General features: G+C 39.3%; 1 protein-coding gene across 6 annotated transcripts in view; it reads left to right on the top strand.

The window, feature by feature from the left end:
• The window catches only part of LOC115014455 (ecto-NOX disulfide-thiol exchanger 2-like), a 152988-nt gene extending 126882 nt beyond the window's left edge, over positions 1-26106 (top strand). For 3 of the 6 annotated variants that reach the window (XM_029441310.1, XM_029441309.1, XM_029441306.1), the window contains 8 exons: positions 1206-1312; positions 4346-4466; positions 9568-9755; positions 13709-13849; positions 19441-19497; positions 20178-20283; positions 21996-22081; positions 25340-26106. In XM_029441310.1, the coding sequence (XP_029297170.1) occupies positions 1206-1312; positions 4346-4466; positions 9568-9755; positions 13709-13849; positions 19441-19497; positions 20178-20283; positions 21996-22081; positions 25340-25471 (938 nt within the window). In that variant the 3' untranslated portion in view covers positions 25472-26106. The remainder of the gene's footprint in view (positions 1-1205; positions 1313-4345; positions 4467-9567; positions 9756-13708; positions 13850-19440; positions 19498-20177; positions 20284-21995; positions 22082-25339) is intronic. The other 3 variants (XR_003832909.1, XR_003832908.1, XM_029441308.1) reach the window with 3 other exon arrangements.
• Positions 26107-26306: the final 200 nt, after the last annotated feature.

The following is a 26306-nucleotide window of genomic DNA, read 5'->3' as shown; positions in this document are numbered from 1 at the left end:
TGAACCTTATGTTCTATAGCTCAAATGACTCTCACAATTAGAACCATATTTCCTATAAACCATATTGTTTTGTGTCACACAGAGGATGTTGCTTCTTTGTTTAAAATGTGTCTCCTTGGCCTCAGGGAAGACAATAAACATGATGGAATGTTTTGTCTGTTTTTTTCATTTGCTTTTGAGTCAACCTACCATCTGCTGGTGCCAGAAACTTTCTAAGTTGTCATGCTATTTGCAATCAAAGAACAACATCCTATTGCCAATTTAAGTCTCTCTACACACAATAAAACTGCACATTGAGCCTAAAAAAACATGTAAACTGCAGTTTTAAGGGGCCAGTAGATGCTGTGAATGTTTTCATTGGTGGTCTCAACACTACAGAATATTTAGAAATGACGTTAAAAATGATTTGATTGAGCTCCACTTAGCATTTAAAACAATGAATCCCAGAGCATGATTTATTATCTGAAGCATCATCTTTAGACACTAACCATTTTTAGCTCTTAGCATTTTCTCTAAGCAGCTAGAGATCTCTCATGGGCCCCACTATTAGAACCAATTTCAAGAGAAAACAACCATTTCTGTGTCTCCAATAATTGCAACATTTTAAGATAATAAGTGCCGTGTAGAAATGTGTTCGACAGAGTATTACTTATTGGAGTGCGCGCTGCACACTAATAGATGAGGAGAATTGGAAATCTTTGTCAGTAAATGGTACAGAGTATAGAACCACAACACAGGGAGACATGTTTACTTCTCCTCTCCTTGCATTAACATCTCACTCCTCTATGAATGATATAAAATCGTTGAACCTTGAAGAACAAAAGAATCCCGCACGCGGTTTCTTAACAGTTTTTGATCCTACGCATCTGTCAAGGCGACTTCTTCTTCTTCCAATGTGAGAACTTCGCAGTAAAAATAGCATGAAAAGCTCACGCACCAAAACTGATGAAGACAAGATGAGGAAAAATATATTTGGAGTATGCGATCCAAGGGGTGGAGGACATGTGGTCTTTTTATGATGGTGTCAAATAGATAACCTAGTGTCATGCTGTGTCTATAAGTGATGAGCAAAACATGTATTCATATTTGACACAGGTCTGATACAGTACACATTGTACAGCTGTTTTTCTCCCCAGCTGACTTCATTGTTCTCCTTCCCTCTTTCTCTCTCTTTTCCCTGTTCCTTCACATTTCTTCTTCACCAGTTGAGCAGATTGTGTCTGTATTCCAAGCTGCTTCCAAACAAAAGGCGTGGGACCATTTCTCCAAAGCTCAGCGGAAGAACCTGGATGTATGGCGCATGCAGGTCGAGGTTGGTACTTAAAACATTTTTTTTTTATATATGGTATTTCGCCGTCTATTTAGCTGTGATATCATGTTGCAGTTAAGTAAAACAAAGAACTGTACTCGTGGCTTTTTCCAAAGTGAGTTGTTCTAATAGCAGGTTGCCTAAAATGTAACCCTAATGGAGGAAGTTTGATCCAACAGGAGCTCTAGTCATGTGATCAAATTACATGGCTTAGAGTGGCAAATGCTGAACCAACCAAAACAATATATATATATAATTTAATCTACTAAAATCTACTTTTAAATGAGGTACTTTGTTTATGGAGTGAAGTGAAGATTATGTCCATACAAATGTATCATTGTTTTTCTGAAAAGCATATAAACTAGTTTAAAAAGCTTAAAAATGTAAAGTTGAACAAAAGTTGAGCTCAAACGATACAGAATTTACTCTTTTTATACACACTATCAGGAAGATATGTCTTTCTAAAACATGAAGCAACATCAGGACAATGGATGACAGTTAAGCAGAGTTATAAACACTTGATATTTGAACTTAATCGTCTATATACAAATAAACAAAATCCAAATCTGAAATTCTTAGCAGAGCTGCTTAGTACCTGTTAGGTTTTTCCACTGTATGCCACATTAATATAGTAACTCCATTTACACTTAATATTCACATGGGACCTGACCTGGGACATGGGATATGCATGTTAACGAAAGGTGTAAATGAAATGACATTACATTGCAGGCAGAATCAAGATAACAAGAACGTTATGATTATAAAGATAACATCCTTATGCAGATCGCATGTTAATACCAGGTGTAAATATATTCTTAAAGTCTCAAGTTTCTGGATGAAACTGGTTTTTGGTGTGTGAGGGCTTCAATGAGCACGAGACTTAAAGGTTGTTTTGATGTATCTCTGCTGCTCCAAACTGTCTCACTATTTGCTGCCTGCTATCGTGGACAGACAGGACAGTAACTGCCTTTTTTAATCTTTTGTTTGGGCCAAAAATTGAGGTTATCCATCTCATAATCTTTCTTTCAGAAACTGACAGGGCTTTGCATTTGTTATTATTATTTACTCCCAGACAAATGCCACGTGATTTATGGTGAATATGTTTGTTTAATGGAGTCTTTGTTGTTTTTATTAGAGGGTGCAGCATTAGGCGTCGATCCCATTGGTGAGGTTTTGATCTGCTGAGTTTAGAAAGTACTGACTTAGGGATGTAATCAACAATCAAACAACCAGATATTTGACACACACACACACACACACACACACACACACACACACACACACACACACACTGTTCCATGCACTGACAGAAACACTGCATATAAAGTGTTATCTACACACAGAAAACACGCGTCATTGCAAATCAAGCTTTGTCACCGCATGTTGCTGAAACATTGTCTCTGTTGAATGTCAATGAGGCCCGATTCTTTGTGAATATTCATGTACAGTATCAAAAGAGAATAGCGTTCACTCTGCTCCATCCCCTGTAGAACTATGAAAATGCTAATACTTTTTCAGAAATAGATCTATGACATTAACAAGCATTCAGAACCGCTGCTGGGAGCTGTCCACATTAGAGTGTTGATACATTAATCACACTTTACACTTTAACCCACGAATATTGATTTGCTGTTAGGCGGAGCACCATGCCTCTACACGTTGTTAACTCCCCAGTGTAATGACAGTAGCCTTTGCATCAGAGGTTTTAACGCGCAGGGTGTGAGTGTTTGTTCAGATCCCGATGTTTGTTACTGCTGCTGTTGAAAAGCCTCTTGTGTTCAACATAAGTGTAAATCAGCTCCTGAATTATTATGTGTGCCTCAGTCAGGCTGGGTGTTGTTTCCATCACTGTATCTGTAATAGGACAAACTGCCTCACCATCTGTACTGCAGACAGACTGCAGCAGAATACGACGATAACTCTGTCTCAACTCAATTTATACTTGATGTTGTTTTAGTTGCCTAAATTAAGCAAATTAAAATCCAATAAATCTCGCTTAACTTAAATGCTGTTTTTCTTTGAATTAAAAAGAAGCTCTACTGAGATAACTTGTTTTATTCTCCATATCAAACATCTATGCACAGGCAAACGATGTCGTCCTACTCCGGCCAATAAAAAGGCAGCAATTGACAGAAATATTATATTAAGAAATGTTGTTACATACGTAGATTCTTAAAAATGGGCACTGTTTTAAATGTCAAAAACACTTTTTATAGTATCTTGTTTGGTAAAAGGCTGGATGCATTGAAAACCATGGAGAATCAGTTTTAGTATTATATTAGTGTAGACGCTTCGGCTGCCGAGGAAATCATCTGTACAGACACAAAGTCATGTCCCTTCTTGCTCTCACTAAGGTAAAGCCTGTTATGTCACTTACAGGACAGCAGTGTTACCTCCTCTTTGACATGGCACAGGAAATTGAAGTGGACAAATTGAAAAGAAGAAGGTTGAGGACAACAAAGAGATGTAACCACCATTGCAGTTATTACATGTTGCTATTCCACCCTTGAGTTTGCTTCGGAAATCTATTAACTCTAATGTTTTTTTCAACAAACAAACATTAGAAAGGTTTTATAATGTTTTATCCATGACTCCTTTGAAGCATTTTCAGATGGCATTTGAAAAGGTTCTTGGTGTTAACAGCAAGAAGTCAGATTCATGAAATATGATAGTGCTCTTTGATCATTAGTTCTTTAACATGCTCAATAGCCTGTTTTAATCCTGCTGACTTTTATCTGTTCTATACTTTCACACTGCATTAGCCAGGGAAGAGAGACCTCGTACCCTCCAATGTGATAATAGAGCAAATGCACACGCTCACTTTGTGTGCGTGTGCGTGTGTGTGTGTGTGTGTGTGTGTGTGTGTGTGTGTGTGTGTGTGTGTGTGTGGTTGACAGGACAATATGTTCTCTATGAAGACACTAAACAGATGGTTGTGTGTGTGTGTGTGTGTGTGTGTGTGTGTGTGTTTCGCATTGATTTGCAGTATATCCACAATGCAGATATTTACCATGCTTCTGTGTTTGTGTTTTGCAGAAGATTAGAAACATGCACAACGAGCAGCTGATAGTGATCAGGGGAGAAGAGGAGATGGAAATGTCTGACGATGATATGGAGGACTCCTCCGCTATCAACAGCAAAGACTCTGAGGACTCAGGTAAAAAATATTTGAATGATGTTGGCATACAGGGTACTGTTACATATTATCCTACCAGTCAATACTGTACATTGTTTTGGTATGATCTGAACAAAAAAGATATACTTGGGGCTGCAAAAATACAATTCTCTGTGTATATGTTTTTACACATCATGCTGTGTTAACAAATGTTTAAAACTGCACTAGTGGATATGCAGCATAATATTAATGTAAGACTCTACTCCCAATTATTTTATTTACATTTTAAAACCTCACAAAACAAGCTCCAAGCACTTTAATGATGCATCATCATACTTCACTTTATGTTGCAGCTGGTAAAAGTGGAGTTCATTTGAACTATTTTATCTGTAGGGTAGCTTGTGAAAGTGTTATCTTAATCCATAATATTGCATCATAATCTCATTGTTGATTATATTTTGTATTAGTAATCTGAAGCTTCAAACTAGTAACTAAAGCTGTTGTGAGTAACTAAATGTGGTGGTGTAAAAAATACAACATTTCCCTTTAAAATGTAGTGGAAGTAGAAGTATAAAGTTGCAGAAAAGTACCTCAAACATTTTAATTAGGTACAGTATTTGTCTAAATGTACTTAGTTACTTTCCAACACTCGTCCTCGCAATACCGTTTACCATGTTTCTTCTGTAGCTCCTTGTGTTACTTGATTGCGTATAATTTTAGTCTGCATGTTTTTAATGTGTGAAAGAAATATATACTCAAAACACATTTCGAAGAATCAGTATTGTAATTGATTTGGAAAGAACTTTAGTTTTAAATAAACTGTTTCTGGTTTGATGGCAACATCTTGTTTACACCACTGAATGAATTTGGAACATTTAATCAGCCTCAGCTTCATTTCAAGTGTGTTTTGCTGTGGTCACACAGGATGCTATGGCCTTAGAGGTAGAGGTGAATGTTCCCCATCATTGGTTCTCTGCTCTCTGCAGCACAGTATGAGTCTCTTGCAATGTGTTCATGACAGAAATGTTGGAAATCACTAAGCATAGTAGACAAAGTGGGGTCAATCAAATTGGTTGCACAAAAACAATTGCATAACAACTGATACTCCACAAATCACTGAATCCTAAATCACAAACACAGAGAGAGGGAACCGGTCCTGCATTACCTCTATAAAACATCTGTAATCTGATATTAGAAACATGCAACACAATAACAGATAAAGGAAACTGTGCATAACAGGAAATAGAGCTAATCTTTTTAAATCTCTTTTCTGAAGGAAAGTCGCGCCCTTCAGGCTTCATATCGGGAGATGCTTTGTTATTATTACTGCAGTGAATCTCTGCACCGATAAATCTGATACGCGACCAACAAAAGAACCTGTGAAATTAAACAGGGAATAAGGCTAGCATCGCTGAAGCTTCCTCTAATGAAAATATGTCATATTGGGGGCGTACTTTGTGGAATTTGATCAAGTATGTAGCTGGGTGTACAGTAAACAATGTGCACAGAGACACATGAGCACAACGAAGCTGAACACCAAATCTCATATCTTAAATTATGGCTCAGGGTCTTCTGTCACCGCACACAGATTGTGTGTACGTTATGTGTGTGCATGTTTGTTAGTGTTGATAACATTCAGAGCAAACACCAAACTGTTGGCTTTCCTTGAGCAGCAAGTTAATAAGACTTCATAATCAATACTGTCCTCACCCCATGTCTGCCTTACTGAATACTGCTGGGAGAAAACACACATTTGCACACAAGCTGGGTCTCCATATCCATCTTTATATGATCATAAACTGGTAATTTATTCATGTTTCCACACATAGCTTCAGAAGAATACAAATACATTCCTTTAAGTATTTCTCAACAAACAGAATTTTTATTTGTTTATGCTTTAACTAGGTGGGTAGGAGGGGGTCAAGCTGACAGGTGGATGATTTGGATTTACGGATGAGATTAGATATGTGACAGTGGGAAGTTCGAAGCTCGATAGTGGAGAAGCGAGGGGAGCATATAGAGTTGAGTGAAGTGATGTAAAGTTAGAGGAGGCCAGTTGCTGGTGAATATTTATGATTTTGGCATTAAAAAAGGTTATGAAGGTGTTACATTGAGTAGTTGAATACAGGTGGGGTGTAAGAGAGTCCAGTGGTTTCAGAATGCTGTTGACTGTAGATAATAGTGTTCTAGTGTTACCTTCACCTGACCTAATTAAGTTGGCATAGTATAATGATTTAGCTGAGGAAAGAGCATCCTTATATTGAAGTATGTGGGTGTTATACATGTATAGCAGACAGGCGTTCAAGACGACGACCTTTAGCTTTGAGCTGGCGCAGCTCAGGTGTAAACCAGGGGGCAGAGCGGGTGAAAGAGACAAATCTGGGTTTTCAGAGGTGCATGTATGTTTAAAAGTTTATGGAGTCCATCGTTGTAATGGGAGACTAGCTCATCGGTGGTGAATAGGCAGTCTTTGCTAGGTAGGTTATTTATTCCATTTGAAAGTGCTGATGTATTGATATTCTTGATATTATGGAATGAGATGGATCGTGACACATTAGCTTTGGGTATTGCTAAGTTGACATTGAAGGTCACAAACTTGTGGTCGGATAGGCAAGTCAAATGCAGAACATTTCAGAGGAGTTACACCAGAACAGCAGATCAGAACAAGTATATGACCTTTGGAGTGTGTGGGGAAAGTCAATATATTGCTGTAATCCGAAACTGGCTAGGCATGATGTAAAGTCCTTTATGAGATTATTGTTGATATTGTCCATGTCAATATTAAAATCACCCAGTACTACAAGGTTAGGGGAGAGAGAAGATAAGGAAGTAAAAAAAGCAGAGAGTTCATTTATAAAGTCCTTATTGGGCTTGGGTAGACGATAAACAGTGGCCAGAATTGTCAGAATTTGACCATTGATTTGCAGGGCAATGGACTCAAAAGACTCACAGGAATGGTTAGTGTTGACACTTTCCACTTCTCGTTGTAGAGTATCGCGAGACCACCTCCTCTGCCAGAGAGACGGGATTTGCTGGTGTAAACAAATCCAGGGGGGGTAGATTGATTAAGTTGAGAAAAGTCATTAGGTTGTTGCCACATCTCAGTTAGACATAGTAAATCTAATTGACGATAATCCAGTATATCATGAAGTAGAGGGCCTTTGTTGTTGAGCAAGCGGATGGTGAATAGCCCGACTGCAAGATTGTTTATGACGGGTTTGACACCAGCGTCAGCACTGGCTGACCTAGCCAGTTTAGCCAGCGAGCTGTGGTCAACAGACCGACCGGTGGACCTCCTTACAGGACGAGGATTGGAAGACCAGAATGATCGTAGACCTCTTATTATTGGGTGTCTTTCTGATTTGACTGACAGTTATTGCAACAGCAGGCTCACATTGACCATAATTTGAATAATAGCAAGGAATGTGAATGATGTTCCTCGATACACCATCTGAAGGAATGGAACTGTATAGTTTACACTTTAGTGTATTGCAATGCTGGAAAGCATGAGCCTTATTCACACCCTCAAAATAAAACAACCTACGGTTCATGAAATATTCATATTTTTGTTAATTAATTAAAACTGCATCTTCGCTGATTTGGATTCACACCCTGGCAAATCCACAAGTGGCCTGCTGAGTTAAGAGCTGTGTGAAAACAGAAAATAAAAATGAATTTGCAAAGAGAAGTACAAAACCCTTAATATAAATCATGGTACAGACGTTACGGATGCTGCCGTTGGCATTAACGAAAAAACCTACTGAACTATGGAAGAACAAAAAGGAAGTTTGACTTTTGAATAAAAGAATGAAGATAAAACCTAAAATAAGTGTAGTTTGTGTGCTTTATATGGACATCAGGACACCGTAAAGCTTTAAAGCTACCCCATATGGATAAATAGATTATGGGAAAGACTGTGTTGTCACCAGGCAGTTGATTTGATTCAAGCAGCAGATGAAAAGCTCAGACTCTGGCTGAAGTAAAAGTGTGGATTTTAACTGTAGCTCCAGACAAAAGCTTCGAGGCACCAGTATACTCCATCAGAACTTCTTGTGGGACCGTCAAACAGCTTCAGAAACCTCACTTATCCCCATGTATAAATTATATCACGTTGGCCCTCTCTCCTTGCTGGCCGACTTTTCCCCCCATCTTCGACTGTGGCTGTATAGATCAGGTACAAAGACCTCCAACGTCGACTTGACGGACTACACATCGAACAAGCTAGTTCTTTTAGCACCATAGACTATATACGACCTAAAGCATACGCTGCTTTATAGTCTATCCTAATCTAAATGGGAACATAGTTTACAAAATAAACATCAAGCTGCATTAATAAGACTTAAAAGTAGTGATTAAGACCATAAACTCATCAAGAAAATGTTTACTAAGGTAATAAATCAAGTGAGAAGTCGAGTCATTTTCTCATAGACTTCTATACAACTGGACTTATTTTTGCTAATTTTTTTTTTTATATTCTAATTTAACCCTGACCATTAGATACATAATCTTAACCATGAAATAAATCAAATGTTCCGTACACATTGTATGAGACAACTTTGTTCCTATTGTAGGATATTATATTATATTGTCGTATTTGAGTGCCTGCATGGGAAGACAATTTCCTAAACGCTCTCATACTCTGCATTTGGTTCAAAAGTGTAAAAAGAGGAGAGTGACTCTTTGTCAAAAAGTCTCTGGAGTGTTTCGCTTCACTTTTCCTGTTATTGAGATTAAACAGAATACGTTTTGCGGCAGCATTTTGAAAAGAATCATGGAATATTTAATCCTTCTGTATGAAGTAAAAAAAAAAGACATGATAGATATGTTATATATAGCATACAGCTGGTGGATATGTATGTTATATGTTAGGTTGACAGGTGCTTCAACTTAGATGTTTCCAGTGGACTATTTGTGAAAACAAATCTCACATTTGACAAAATTCAGGTACCGGTATATTTTTTCTGTTAATTTACTAGAGTTTTCAAATATAACTAGACAAGAAACAGTTACAGAATCAAGAAAGATTAATTGGCTTTCTTTAAAACAACAGAATTTACACAGAAACTAGACAGAATTTAAATTCTTTGATTGTCAATCTAATAATGTGTCGTTGTGTGTGTTTGTGTCACGTATGACTCTGTAGGTGTTTCCCAAGCAGAAGCCTTAAAGGAGCAGAACGACTCTCTGCGTTGCCAATTGGACGCCTACAGGAACGAGGTGGAGCTGCTCAAACAGGAACAAGGCAAGAACCAACCGATCATCAGCGAGGAGGACAACACACACTCTCAGCAGCTCAGCTTCCTGCAGCAGGCTCTGCAAGGCATGCAGAAGGTAATATCTAGTATTGCGTTTGAGTCTTTTTTTTCCTCCATTTGTTTCTCGTGTAGCATTTTCTCTTTTGAGAATTTTCTCACTCGACCATCGCTCTTGTTTCAAAAACAAGTTGCAAAAGCCCCATTTCAGTCATGCAGGAGGTACCTTGAAAGGTCATGACTTCTGTGTCGTTCCAATCAGCATAGTTGAATCTTTATTGCTGTTAAAGCAGTTTCCATCTTGGCACTCTTGTCCTGTACAGGATATTGCAAACTCATAGACTTTTTTTTGTATAAATAGCAACTTTGGCTTATCATAGCTGATAGTAATCAGGGAATCAAGGATCAAATCAGACTGTACTTCACGGCTCGGAGACATTGCAGGTCATCTTAAGGGCTATGACTTTGTAAGATTACCTGATTGTACAGAAACAAGCTGAAGCAATCTGTTTTCAGGAAAGTCAGGGTTTATCTACGTTGTTGTCGTCAGTTCTCTGTAAAACTAGTATTAAAGCAGTTCCCATTAAGAACAAATTACCATGTGAAGCTTCCTGTCCTGCAGCGTGAAGGATATACAGTATTTATGAAGGATAAAGTTTATATTAGATTAACCTGAAATATTTCAAGAGGCGGAAGAAAAAGTTCACTTTGCAGGCAATGTTTGTCAAATTGCATATCAAAGATTTCATGGGCAATGCAACTATTCACATTAGGATGCCCCCTCAGTGTTGCTGGCTTGGCTGCTTCCAGGTGTATTTAAAGGCCCTACACTCACAGGTGTTTTCACTCTGTCTGATTAGACCTCTGCTCCGGTTGATGTAGGGCTGAGGTAAACTGGGAAATATGTTTGAGTTCACGAAACGCCATGTAGCAATTAGGATGATAAAGGCGTTTATTGTTCCGGCCGAACAGATGTAACAAACTAACGAGACAGTGAGACGACTATCGACTGTCTACTCACCCACACAGTCCTAAGAAGTCGAGCTCTGATCAGGTAGATTAAGTGAAAACAACTGTGTGGGAGAACAATGACTGTGTCGGAGCTTTAAGGCTGTTTATGGTGTAATTATATTTCTCAGAAGGATCAGGATTTAAGATGAGTTTAAACCCACAATGTCCAAAACATGTCATGTAGGTTCTGAAACTTTGTTGCTCCGTCCTCCGCAGGGGGCGATAACGGTTGCTGTTAATTTTCTGTTTCCAGTTTCTCCAATGTGAGGATTTTCTGCTTTTGTCCATTTGATGTCGACTGATACAAGTGTAACCTTGTTAACTTATCTTTGTCACGTGTAGTATGTAAGTACATTATATATCCTTTTTAATATATTATTTGGACAAATCAAGACATTTGAGTATGTTAGCATGGGCTTATTGTGATGGGTATTTTTGAGACAAAACAATTAATAATGCCCTAGTGTTAATGCAAGCTTGATTTTCTTTCCTTTTCTTTAGCTAGCATTTTATACATTTCAACAGTTCATACACTAACTCCCACATGACTAACATACAGAGTATAGCCCATGCCTCATTGTTGCCTAATTAGTTCAGTTAATTGTTGTTCTATTTATCTTCACAATGCAGTGTGATAAACACATTCTGCTTCACTGCTTCAGCAAATGATATATTTACATTCACACTCCAACATTGGCTCACCTGATCGGAAAACAAACATTTTCAGTTTCTTTACTGTAGAGTTTGGGGAAAAGTACACATTGAAGGCTACATCTGCAGCTTTTACTTATAGTAACAATTGTTTTACAGACACTAATCCAATGTTTGGTCGCTGCAGGCAATGTGTTTGTGGTGGGGTCGGGGTGTGATGTGTTGTTTGATTGAACAAATAGAATTTGGCATTTAGACATAAATGACTAAATGAAGAAAAAGTACAGTGTTCTGTGTCCTGAGGACCGGCATTGAGAACCACAGCTGCAGGTTATACTTAATAGAAGATTACCCTCAGGAACATTAAGTAATCCACTTGTAAAAAGAAAACACTTCCTCAGGCGGAAATCCACTTTTCTGATCACCTGCTGTGTCGTCAAATAGCCCCAGCTTGGATTTACTTTTCCTTTAGTGAAGAGCTGACATAGAAAATATTGTTTTTAAAGGCAGAGGAGCCTTTCTCCACTGCCATTTCATTAGACAAAGTGCATTTTATGTTTTTATTTGCTTTTTATGAAATGTGTCCCAAGCACACATATGAAAACCTCAGTAGAAAACTTTGCTTCTGAATATTACTCGTTCCTATCGAGGTGCATTTATCCTGTAGGAGAGAATTGATGTTCACCTTGAAACCTGAAGTCTGCTACAGCCTTTTTCCACACATACTTCATCTAAATGTTTCCAAAAATGTTAAGATTACATTTCCCTTTGGTTGACTGTTGTTTTTTCCAATGCTACTCATTCCCACATACGTGTTCCTACACATCAGGGAGCTGCACACACTGCAGCCAAAATCTTCTGTTTATCATTTGGAGATTTGCCTCTGATGCTTTCCAATAATCTATTCAGCACCAAATCTAAAGTAAAACAAATTTAGCAGCAGTTCTGCAGTGTTTTTAGTCAATCCTGCTTTTGGGCGCTCATCTATTAATGTGTTTGAGTATTAACCTCCTTCGACCAGGTTTACGCCACACTTCAATTTACACTTTTTATCTGCATTAAGGAAACGTTTCTGTAATACAGTATATAAACACATCATTTGATTAGATGTTTGTTTGCATTATGATCTGACGTCAGCAGCCCAGAGGCAACCGGGTGTCACTGTAATTCATGCCAAAGGCTTATCCTTATCTGTCTGTCCGAATCTGTTTTAATCTGAATATGTCATCTGGATTGTGACATCAGTTTATGGACCTTTTATATTGACATCAGGAAATTGTTTAGCGTTTGTTGTTATCTGCATTCTGTCTGCATCATGATAGGAAATTGGATAAGTAGTTGGGCGGGGTTGACAACATCAGATATCAGCTTCTGTTTTGCAGTTCACAAATACCTGCTTTACAGATTACATTCACACCTACTTTATATTCAGGCAGGGCGATCAACAAGATCTCAAGGTTAAATTATATTCCAATTACAATATGTGCCGCTAGATTTACATGCAAAGTGTAATATCTTCTTCTATCTGATACGATTTCAAAATACAGAACAAGTTAGTACCAGGCTTGACTTCAAAACTTATAACATATGTTCAATTTTACATTTCGGGTCACCTGTTAACAAATCATATTAGTATTTACAGTTAATAGTTCATACTGCTTAAGCTATCACTTGAATATCGTTGTTTTCTGTGACACAGAAACCTCCATTTCAAAAGAAACCTGCCTTACGAGACGAGTTTACATTGCCTTCAGACTTTGTGAGACTTCATTCTTTTAAATACATGTAAAGCACTTTGAATCTGCCACAGTGTACGAGTTGTGCAATGCATATTGTAAACAAACTGTCTTTGCTTTGTCTTCACTGTTTCAGTACCGGTTCTTCACTGGACCAGCTTCGTGTTGATAGCTAGATTTTTACCAGACACCTGTCTACTTATCTGTACTGCAAATTGATAGCTAAAATAAAACATAATGCAGACAGAACACAGCACATAATAATGTAGAATTATTACGCTGTAATGGGATCATTCATTATCAAGACAACATATGTTTGATACTTGGTATGAATGAGGTCTCAGTTATACAGGAGAGCTCATTATGTGCAGGTCCAACCAGCAGAATCTCTCAATGTCTCCAGACCGGATCTCAGTCTCCTCAATTGACGCACCACAGTAACTGAAGCATTATTCAGCATCGCATTTAAAGAAGAAGCTGATGTGGGAGTCCTTATTTTCCATTTTTCGCAACAGGAATTTTACCTTTTGATTACCCGGAGTTAAGGTTGGGACAGATGAACTGATTCTCCTGTCGAAGGTGGTGAAACATGGCTAAACATTAACGGCTAACCCTTCTTCCTCTTTCTGTTTAGCAACTGCTGAGAATGAGGGACGAGGTAAAGGAGCGAGAGGCAGAGCTTGAGAAGAGTACAGAAGACAAACAGCAGCTGAAGAACCAAATTCATGACCTCCAGTCAGGACTGCACAACCTGCAGACTACACACAAATCACAGGTCAGAAGAACACACACACACACACACACACACACACACACACACACACACACACACGCGTTGTGTTCATGTTCATGTATTTCTGTAAATGGTAATAATTAACCTTTTTTTGTAACAGGCCTCATTTGTAGTCTAGTTAGAAAGGAATAACTTCAGAATGAGTTTCAGTGCATGACAAATATTACATATTGGGGAAATTATTCAACACAACACTGGCTTCATTTTAGTGAATATTTTCGGTGCATCTTAAGTGATTTGTTCATGAATCAACCAGCTCGCTAGATTAAAGATGGAAGTTTCCCCTGAAAAGTGATAATGAACTTTGTATTAAACCATCCCTTTACAAATAGAAAATTGATTAAAAGGCAGAGCGTAAAAGACCAAGTAACAATGATTTAAGATTCAGGCTACAATATAAAGTAACAGACAAAGACATTGAAATTAAAAGCATGTCAAAGGTTGCAAAAGGGAAGTCCTGGTTGACTTTTTAAAGAAGAAAAGAAATTAGTCAATAATCTGCTGCCACTCGATATTTTGCCAGTTGAAGGCTTTTAATGTGAACGTGAGAGCAGAAGAAAAGTTTGTCTTGCATTAGCTGCTAGCATCAAGCGTTTGTATGCACTAAAGCAACCGGGTTACAGCAGGCTTTCTCCAGTAAGCTCATTTCTTAAATGCCATATAAACGAATAAACTGGTGGTTACTGTAATCGGGAAAGGGATTAGGGAAACCTGATAACCTAAACTAAATGTCTCCCAGGGAAGGCTGATTTCTCTGCTATGTGTACATGTAACTAGATTTCTAATTGGCTTTTTACAAGTGTGCATGCGCATAACAAAACACTGCAGACGGGGAGAACAGCGGAGCGGCTGGATGAAAGGGGAGATTAGTACACGGAGCGTTGTATCTTCGTATTCAAAACACTTCAACCCGAAATGTGACTGAAACCAACACAAACTATCCTGCACTACTCTGAAACCACGGAACGTCTTCTACAATTAAAATAAGAAAGCATGCCTTACAAACGGTAACGCTGCATTACGTGTGTGTGTGTGTGTGTGTGTGTGTGTGTGTGTGTGTGTGTGTGTGTGTGTGAAAACTACTATACAGGAGAGGTTATTTCATAAAGTTAATGCAATGAATAGCTATTGTTGACAAAATGCCGTCTATAAATAATATAAAAAATGAAGTTTGATGTCATGAAAAGGATAATGAATTAATGTGAAATGGTAAAAGGAATCACACTTAATCTAAGAAGTCTTAATGTTTCTAAAGAGAAACTTCAACTGGTTATATTTTGCACTTTGAGGTTTCTTTCCCAATGTCTGACTCAAACCGAGATACAGCCTGAAACTGTTCACTGTGTGGTGGAAGTTGTTTGAGGGCACATTAAATCCTTGAATGAACTTTTACACCGAAAATGAGATTTATTTTTACAGTATGTAGTTCTGAAGCCGAAAATGTTTGCATATCTTGGGAAGAATCACCCCCGGGTAAGATCATTGCTATTCCTGTAATGCTGAATGTTGACGTTACATCATGAAATAGAAGATTTTTAGAAGGTAACTGACCAGTTTGGATACTTGAATGGGAAACGCAGACAAGGTGCCCTTGAGTGAGGGGCACAAGTGATGAACAACGCTAATGAGGCTGTTTATCGGCTGTTTATCGGCTGACAGGAGAACACTGTTATAAAACACATCAGCTCAAATGTACAGTTGCCTTTGAAGCTGTTTGTTGCTGTGTAAGAACTGTCCTTGAATTTTAGTGCAGACACAAAAGCTGTGAAGGAAGCAAACTATCCTGAACTGTGCAATAAAATAAATACTGAAATTCACTGCTTTTTTACTCCGTAAGAGGCAAATCTTTCAAAACACTACAAAGATGCTGTTTTATTGCAGGTTACCTATTGACATACAACAAAGGTCGTATTCTTCAAGTGTGCTCCAATACCTCTTGTGTCTGAATATCTCTCCTGTTTTGTCTCAGCATGGGAACAGAAAGGACATGAGATTGAGCTTCAAGTTCAATCAGCTATGTAATTGGATAATTATAATACTAAAATGGCACTGTCGAGTGGTGCCTGATGACTCCCGTGGCTTGCTGTCTGCTCTAAGATCATCTTTTTGATCCACAGAGCTACTTATGTTGGGGGTTTTTTTGTGAGCTGATGGAAGGTCGCTCAGCTGATCGAGAATGAGCTTTTCTCTTCTCCATGTGCCCTGCCCTCCGACAGACCTCGCTGTCCTCGCTGAGACGGATCTATGCACAATAAGGTGCTACAATGCCCAACAAAGGAGCAGGGAAGCCGACCACTTGGCTCTCCTTTACTCGGCTCATATTCAGGATATGTCTGCAGACAGACCATCTGTCACGTCTTGTTTTATTTTCTAGTGTTGTTGTTTGAGAGATGGGTTCGTGGCGCTTGTTGTGGCCACCATTGTCCTTCTACTTTGGATTATCCCGGCTCCCCCCTCCAGTGTAAACCTGATGAAAAGAGGCTAATCTATCATTTTCATAGATTATCAAGTGCCTTCCACCCACTGCTGTGTTCCTCTCTTTTTCTTTGCTTTATTGCTTTATTTTAATGAACCCTATTTATTATTAATATTATTATTTTATCCCTAATTGGATAGTACATCCGAAGATAAAAGAAAGGGGGGGGACAGGGGACGACATGTCGGAGCTTTTTATTTTGGTACTCAGCTGCTGAACATTAAAGAATGAGGCATTAGTCTAACCAACATACTGCATTTTGAGAAGTTCCCATATTAAATGAAGAATAAATGTTTTGTTTTAAGGAATATTTTCCCAATAGTTAGTACCATATGTACGTACATAGTGTGACGGTCCCCTGGCTCGTTTACCTTTTTCTATTGGTTCTATCCCTGTAATGCAGCAGGTAGCTGCAGGCTGGACTTCTTCCACCTGGTCCTGGTGCTCCCTGCTGTACATCCCTCCCTCCCTCAGTCAGGGAGGAGATCTTTCTCTCCCTCGCATCTTTGTTTAATTTCTGCAACGCAACATCAGCACCACACATCTCATTCATCCGTACACGGACCCTCACAACTGCCTATAATCATCACCTCATTTATTCTTTGTTTATTTTATGTTAACAGCATGCTGTTTGTTAAATTATAAATAATTATGTATTTGCCCTCAACCTGCATCTCTCTCTCTCGTTTGCCATGGCTTTAGAGCCAGTACATGACCATGACCTGTAAAATAAAGTGCTAGTTACATGTCTGTGTGTGTCTTTAGGTGTTTTCCCCCTATTATCCTGCCCTGACATGGCGCGCTGGGTGCTAAACGTTTAGATGTGGTCACATGTTGTACCCGTGTTTGACTGACCTCTGTGAGCCCTGCCAGTAGCTGTAACAAATGTCAGTTGCATGTAGCTGCGAACAAAGTGGCACTATCTTTTCTTAAGCCATAGATAATTAATTATAACTTTTTAATATTGCATATTTATACGCTCTGATTTTATTTATGTATCTATTTAAATGATTATATATTGAAGACAAAGGTATTGGAGGTTGGAAAAACCTGAGAGTGAGAGGTGTATAGGAGAAGTGAACATGTCTCAGCTGGCAAGGTTTGGAAAAAGCAGTAGCATTTCAAATTTTCATGAGCCCTTTGTCAGCGAGAGACTGACAAGTAGAAACATGTGCAGTGTCGGTCAGCAGAGACCAGTGGAATATGTTGTTCTTCAGCTGGAGATTGTCAAGTCGCAGCTTCATCACGCTCCCCTACCTCTCGTTTCCCCAGCAAGTAAGAGAACCTGGACTACACATGTACAACACACACACACACACACACACACACACACACACACACACACCCCACTCCGACCATGCTGCACTGCCTCAGCCTCCAACACAACCAAAACACTCAGATAAGCTCCTACACACAGCACCAGCCCAATGAGTGTGGCCACAACAGACACTCTTACTATCCCCTTACATGTGACACTAAGAAGGTAAATGGTGTTTGCATCCTATTGATCCGTCTGAGCTCTTTGGTAAATGTTATGACTTCTATTGTATATTTTGTCCATCAGACAAATTAAAGAGGCTATGCTTGATATTTGTATAATCACAATGTTCCAATGTGAAAGCTTATAGTAATGAATTTTCAGAGAATTAGCACCTGAATCTGCAGCTCCTCTCGGCTTTATGGTGAGTTTCAGCTCATTGTTTAGCGGTCTGACCTGCCACTTCACTGTTTTGCTTCACTCTCACCGCTCTCATAGTGTTGTTTTTGGCCACAGCTCGAAAAACCAACAATACACTGTCTGCTCAGCACCAAACAGAGACGGACACAAATAACAACTTGGTGAACATAGTGGAGCATTTAGCAGCAACAAAGACAGATAATTCCCTCAGGAGTTGGCAGAGCTTAAAGAAGAATAACAATATTACTTTCATCAGGTAAACACAAACATGTCTTTAAATAACTTGATGTTTCTCCATAACTGCTGGAAGTCAAACTTAAACGGTGATATGTCAAAGTTGTGTACACATCTTGTTTCTACTGCCCCCTAGTGGCCAATAAATAAATGATTAATATATCCTGCTCTGTTCATCTCTGTCACAATTAATCACATGAAATGGATACTTACGTTCTCTCTCAGAGCTGGATTGAGATAGCTTCACTATGACTTGACCTTTCTCATCATGTAGAGCAGGAACATTCTCCCTATTATAAATATCAGTCCCTGTTGGGGAAAAAAAAGACTGTTGGACCAGCATGAATATAAGATATAAGGAGGAGTAATGCTAGGGCAAAATGAGATTTATTTGCATTAGTGGATTTAAATAAGTGTATATTACTCCATCATCTGGTGGAGGATCATTTTGTTCAACAAGCACAAACTAACAGTTTCCTCTTAGCATATAGTAGGAGACATGCATATGCTAAGACATACATTGAACAAGACACCAGCTGCTCTTACACAGTGTGACAGTTCAGCTTTGTTTACATTGGATGGTAGATTACATATTCATTCACCGTGTGCATTGACCCTGGATTGTCGTTGTCAGCGCTGCATTATTTCCTAATACGGAGTATCTGCTTAATATTGCAATTACCATATCTGTCCCATAGTCTCCTAAACCCACTCTCTAGACTTCATCTTTCATCATACACCTGTCAGCACAGTTATCAGCTCCTTCAGCCATGAAAGAGAAGCTACTTTATCATTTTAAACAGTTTGTCATTGTGTCATCTTAAACAACATGTTTCTAGTCAAATGTATTTATATGGTATTCTTTGAGTGCTTGTGTGTTCTCTGCTGCTGATGCAATTTTGATTCAATAAAGCACTTACAAAGCAGAGGACCAATTACTCTAGGTTTTCTATTCTCTGATGTTTAGTATAAACCAGTGACTTTTCTTTACTTGACTTTGTCTCTAAAAGTTAATCTGACAAAGTCCCTCTGAAACTAGGCCTTGTGTGTGTGTGTGTGTGTGAGAGAGATGAGAGAGAGAGAGTCAGAGAGGGATGAAGAGTGAGTTTCTTGGTGTGTCTGATTGCATTAGTGGGTGACTTGTTTCTCATTGACGTTTCCTCTCATTTTTCTAATTGACTCTAGCTGGAGACGTTGAACCAAGATGACAGAGAGAACGAGCAGAGTGCTAATCAAGTCAGTGTAAGTGGGGAAAACCTTGAGCTTTTACTACTTTTATTTTTATTTTTGACTTATTTCGCCCCCTCTGCACCCCCCCACCCCCCCCACTGACATGGCATCATTACAGGCCAATCTTCACATGGACTCTACTTGTCACTGACTAAATGACCCAGACACAACTGGGTTAGGAAATCAAAAGTCGAACATACACTGTACATATAGTCAACCTGCACTCTCAGATACACACTTGTATTCTCACATTTGACAAGAACTTGAAGACAAGGTCACTGCGTTCTTCTAAGACTCTGCATAATTCTCTTTTTAGAAACTTAATTCATATAAGATGCACATACATGTGCTTTTCTGACGCTCACACACACGTGCTCTTCTATGCTCACATCTGTAAATCACAGACTCACAGTGATCAACAGCTTGATCATTAACGGCATCGTTAGCACTTCCTCTCTTTTTGTTTTGTTTGGCCTTTTGTCAGAACTTTACTTGCTGGCTTCATTCTGGTGCTCCTTCATCTTGTGCTCATTGTCTTGTCCTGCATTGTATGCAGATTAGTTTGTGTTTTATTTTCTATTTTTGCACTTACTTACAGTGTACCCTCAACTGTGAGGCTGTTACAACCCAGTGCCCTGTTTCGATGTGTCTGTGTTGTGTTCAGCAGTGTTTTGTGATATGTCTTTCTTTAGGATGTAACAGCATCATCAATGGTGTCCTGCATTCAGGACAAGGAAGGTCTTCCGGAGAAGAATCGACTCAGTCCTGTACACTCAGAGAGGGATGCGCTGCTAGTCGGTACGTTGCCTTACTGTATCTTTATGGCATCACTACAATAAAACTGTGTTAAACCTCCACAATTTGGTTTAATAATGAAGCATACGTTATATGAAACCTTAAATACATTAAAGCTGCATGCACAGACATGTATTTAAACATTACAAACCTATAACGACACACGAATATTATGGTTGGCTCGAGAGTTTTGCAGACTGAAGCTGAGAGACTTGCATTACGCTCAGTTGTAGGAGTAAAGCGTTGAACATCCTGACGGATCGTTTTCATTTTGTATTCACCCAGTTTGAGAGTTTTAACTGTGGCAGGTGCTAAAGAGAGCCTTTGCCGTTTTATTATAATTTATTCCAAGTGCAATCAGCAGTGTTTAGCTTAGCTCTGGGGATGTCAAGCAGTCGGTGGTACATCTCCTGGAGTGTGATGTAGATATTCATGGTGCCCAGAGAGTTAATCCTAACAACAGCTTTTGGTGATTCACAGAATCTTTTATCGCATCTTCATCAGGTCACAATTTTCACTTTGACGAATACTTTCTTTTAAAACAAAGTGCCTACCAAACTAGTAAGACTTCCATCAGCCCTAGCTGTACTTCAATTAGCAAAAATGAGCATTTTAACATGCTAAACTATTAGCATTGTAAACATTATCTGCTAATCATTAGCATGTTAGCCTACTGATGTTAGCACGTAGCTTAAAGCTGCACAATAGGGTTAGGGTTGGGTTAAGAACTTGTCGTAGACACTTGAAACCAAGTCCTGCCCCCCCCCATTTTCAGTCATTGTGAATGCAATGGTGTCAAGATTATCCCTGTGCAACGACAGGAAGTGGCAGTAAAGGGGCGTCAGGGTTAGGTGCTAGGATTACTTTGGGAGGTGGTTAGGAGCGTGTTTCAGGCCAGTTGGAGTCTAATGAAGTCTGTTGTGAACATGTTTGCAAACTAATTTGGTCAGAAAATATGTCCGGCTAATGTCTAGGGAACCCTATATTTCTATCTTCTTGAAATATGGACTAAATGTCCCTTATTAAATCCTTCTATACACTACCAGATAGGAGATGTAGTTTGCCTGAAAATATTTAAATTATAAAATCAGAAATACTATCGAGGACATGACCATTATGTTTCTGTAATGGTTGCTACGACCCGGCATGTTTAATGTGTATGTTTGCATCAATTGCCACAACAGTTCCTCTTGTTGCTCTGTATAGAAAGTCTGAACTTTAACCTCACTCTCCTAGCTTGCATATTTTGTCTGCATACATTAAGACACACACATTGAGGTCAGATCATCTGGAGACCCAGAACCCAAATGTCAGCTGACGCTTTGGGGTCTTCCAGTCAGCCTCAAGGTGCTCCAACGACGAGCTGAGGTGGAGGATTATCTCTCCCCTGGTCATCATCAGAGAGTCGAGAGCAGATGGTTTGTTTGAGTTTGTAGAGAGTTTAAGTATCACACGGCTTTGATGAGAGATAACGGCACAATTTACAAGAGGCTCTTAACAGTGTTGGGAGTCTGACAAAAGCGACTCCATGCATCCTTGCTTGTTAATCAGTCAGGCAAGAGGAGGAAGAATAATACAAACTGAGTATTTTTGCTGTGATTTTAAAGTCATGTTTGGCAGGCGACAGAAACTGACTGGAGTTTTGTGACTAGGTATGTCTTTGCATTTTGACAGTTTAATTAACATGTCTGCTTGACTTATTTGTTCTACCTCAGGGATCATTTCAACCTTCTTACACGTCCACCCGTTTGGAGCCAGCATCGAGTACATCTGCTCCTACCTGCAGCGTTTGGACACCAAGGTACCACACACACACGCACACGCACACACACACACACGTTCATATCCCAGACATGGTGACACAGATTAAATTTCCCTGCAGGGCTGACATATGGGCCTGCTGTATGCCAGGGCCCTGCTGTGCCATTTTAGTCTCCTGGCATGCAAACATGCCTGAAGTGCAGGCAAGACCCATCAGTTACTCTGAGGTTTTTTTGTAGCCTTTATTTATCTCAGCAAAGGTTGGTGAACAGACATTAATTTAAAGGTACACTGCTTCAAACTCATATACCTGTACTTACCAGGGGTGTACAGTGTGTAAACAAAGCACAGATTAGCTGTGCAGTGTGGAATAAAGCTTGAACATTTATCCAAACCTATTACACATCCTCTAGTTTATGAAGAAAGTCATGCAATGTGGCCCAATGCAGTTTTGAGATGTCATTAACCTCCTGTTGTATTTCCTCTGGATTTCATTCCATAACATAAATAAGTTGCAAAGTTGATTTTTTTTGTCTCTACCTCTGGATACACCTGCTATTTGTTCATAAAATTTGTATTTAGGTTCATGCTACCTCAATCACACTTTTACATTATCATAGTGACATCCCATGTATATATTTCCAGCTTTCAAAATGTTTCGTTGTGCATGTTTGTGTTACCCACTAGTAAAAATAATATCATTTTCAAAATCAGTTTTTACGTTTTTTGTGTGGTTTTGGGTCCAATATGTTCATATAGTATGAAAAATAACTATCAGGTTATATAGATGAGGTTGCTGCTGAAAAACAAGATACCAAACATTGACATTTCTTAATGGGGTTTAGTAAGGCATAATCAAAAGTATGCGAAAACAGCCAAATTAGCCCCGGACTCCAAAGGGTTAAAAGACCCCGACCATGAGGAAAACCATAGAAAGATCCATGCTGTGTTTCAATATCAAAGACTTTGACATTTGGAGATTTCTGGAACAATTGCATTTTCCAGTAATTGGATGGCGAGTACATCTGTTCTGGAAACTGCCCAGAAACCCCCTTATTGTGAACATACCTAGCAGAGCGAAGACGACCTCTGGATGCTCCTGTTCTAAAGTTTCATGAGGCTGTCATTAAACTCGAGGTCACAACAAGTCATTTTCTTTCAGTGAGGTCAAATTTCAAATTATGGTCTCAATGACTACAATGGGGGTCAAACATCATCACACATGAATACAATTAAGCTCGTTGGATCCACAAGTGTCAACTCTCAAGTCATACCTGACCCCAGCATGCTGGAGTAGTCAAATACACCTATTTTTACAATAGGCAAACAATATCACATGACATGCTAGCATGACATGGTTGGTGCCAATGTAATCTCCACTCCAGCTGAGCTTGCTACAGCAGTAAAGTCCTCCGGGGCCACCATCGATCCCGCGAGTCTCAGAGGGTTAAAAGCGCGAAACCACAATATAAGTTTTTCTTTGCTCTGTTAGTGCCTCATTGCGTCTGTCCTGTTGCCGTTATCACTTTATAATTTTACCACACTTCCCCACTTGCACAATTTATTGATGAATATATTCATGTTCTGCGTCCGCCCGCTGCTGCCTGCCTCTGCCAGTTTAGGCTTTTAGTCAGCCTGATTCCTGTGAACAAGGAAACATGTTGGAGCTGATTCCTGGTTTATAACTGAGCTGAGCTTTGCCATAACCATCTCTTTTTAAAACCATTCTTCCAAAACGTGCTCTCATTATGTCCTGCCGCAAATTCTCGCTGCATCTGACTAGCACCTTTTATGTGAAGAACATCTAGTTGATAAAATGTTGTTAAAGTGTTTTATCTTGATTTACTAACAAAGGCCATCGGTTTCTCACCAGGAACTCGTCCAACCAAGTATTATTCATGACATTCAGTGTCATTGTGTTGGATCTGATCCGAGGAAATCAGCAAATCCATTTGAAAAGCTGTAACAATAAATGTTGGTGGTTTTATGTTTTATGCTAAATGACTTGACGGCAGGTGAAAATCTTGTTTCAGAGGCGCAATGTGTCACCTTGCTGCAGTCATGTGTCTGTATTTGTATGAAATTGCTGGTCGTTACTAGCGTCATAGATCCTTTATATATATTTTACATACTTATCTTATTATTATAAACATCATTGGCAGATAGGTATACAAGGACCAGAACATGGCGATCTTCAAGAATAGTTCAATAATTTGGGAAACATGCTTATTGCGGAGACGGAAGACTATTACCGCTTGCATATCTGCATGAATCTACTAGTTATCATTTTTAAGCCTTCAGTTTTAGTACAGTTTAAACAAATTAGATATGTCTTAATAAATGAGCTTTAAAGGTGATTATAATCAGGTTGTTTCTATTTTTAGACAGAACCAGGCTAGCTGTTTCCAGTCTTAATGCTTCGTATTTATGTTCCATCTTCTCATCTAACTCTCTGCAAGAAGAAAAACTAATATATTATTATACATTTTCAGAATTTCCCTGTGTGTCTTGCCAAATCCTTCTTTAAATAACTAGTAATCGTTTCTTGCGGGACTACAACACACTGGCAAGAAACCCCTTTTGCAGATCTAAAAGGGAAGGGGGCGTGGCATTTTTCTAAGTATTGGATAACCAGATAATATACAAGGAATACAATGGGAGCTGTAGGGGTGTGCTGTGTAGGGGGGGTTTAATTGTTTTTACGGTTATTTTGCAAACATATGTTCAAGAGAAAAAAAAAGCGATATCATTGCATGTATATTTGTTAACATGGTTTAATAAAAAAAAATTTGAAAGTAAAAGAAGTGTATTTCCAAAAATGTCAAACTATTGCTTTAAACGTGTATGTGTATGTTTGGCATGCTTTACATGTGATTGTGCTGCATGATCTCTGTGTATCTGTTGTTCCAACACTGACTCTGCACATCACGCAGCCCGCAGAGTTTTGTCAATACCACTGGCTGCACCCCCCAACAACAAGCCCAATGTGCTTATCTACCAGCTCCACACTCTCACAGCTCCATTGTCTGGAATGATACACCAGTCCGATCTCCATGATGGCCCTTAATGCGTCCCGACATCAGCACGGGGCTCGAACAAGCTAGTTTTTGTTGGTGTCGAGACGACAGAGTAAATCCTGTCATGTAGCTCATGTTATCGTCTTGATGCTTGCCCTTTTCATCTGGTTTAAGGGAAGATGTTAGAACTGAGTGTGAGCTTTATGAAAATGAAGAGCAGAGGTGTCAGGATGTGTTGGTGATTTTGTCTGTGTGGCATCTAACGCTCTGTCTTTCTGCAGATTAACACCAGTGAGGTGGAGGCTCTTCTTTCTCGGCTGCCCTGCACCTTCAGTCAGCAGCTGTCCGGTGTCGGAGCCAGTCTGGAGAAACGTTGGAACTTCTGCGGCTTCCAGAGCATCAAGAGCACTTAAATTCTGCCAGCGGCGCTTCTGGGACGCAGAAGAGACGACAGGCCACACAGGTACACGGAGGACACGACTAATGGAGACTCTGGACTCCACCTGCAAAGACAAGAGCGCAAATTATTCACCGCAGATGTCAGATCGGGAGGGGGTGGTCTGTGTAGGTGGCAGAGAGAAATATAGGCAGGTTTGTGTCATTGCAAATAATTGTCTGCATCTCTATGGTGATCAAGAGATGGATGTGTCTCTATGGTGACAGACTCATCTGTTGTTGTTTTTTACTCATTGGATTCAGCTAGAAGTCCCTTCAGAGAGCCAATCTCAACCGAGTCATGGGATTGGTTGTATTTTTCTACTCGAGCCCACAGTACGCTCAGTGTACCAACAGAGCTGGACACGGGGGCCACACAGGAAGTCCATCCGGGTCGACTCTTCCGGCTTCCTTTGTGTCCTCTTCTGGATTTCTTACAAAGATGTAAAATAAATTCTTATATTTCCTTCTACTTTCTGTGTAGACTATTAAAAGTGCAACACGAGAAAGATACAGCGATCAGGTCGATTTTAATTTTTATCATAACAGTGATTTTCTTATTATAAATAAAGAAAAGGATACATGTTGTCTGTCAGACGACATTCACACGGTGCCTACAGGGTCTGGTTCATTCACAAAAACAGTTTTTCTTTGCACAATTTAATCACACATAAACACTTGTATCTTCAGCCACGTATAGACACAGAAGATAACTGTGTTTGCTGCTTCATTGTAGCACAACGTGCAAAAGGAGCTTCCTTTTTGTTTGTTCAGAAGGGTTCAATCAAACAGTTCTGTGTTTATGTTCCTGCA

This window comes from Cottoperca gobio, chromosome 10 (assembly GCF_900634415.1).
Source record: "Cottoperca gobio chromosome 10, fCotGob3.1, whole genome shotgun sequence".
In the NCBI taxonomy this organism is placed as follows: domain Eukaryota; kingdom Metazoa; phylum Chordata; class Actinopteri; order Perciformes; family Bovichtidae; genus Cottoperca; species Cottoperca gobio.
This window is presented reverse-complemented; position numbering and strand designations above follow the sequence as displayed.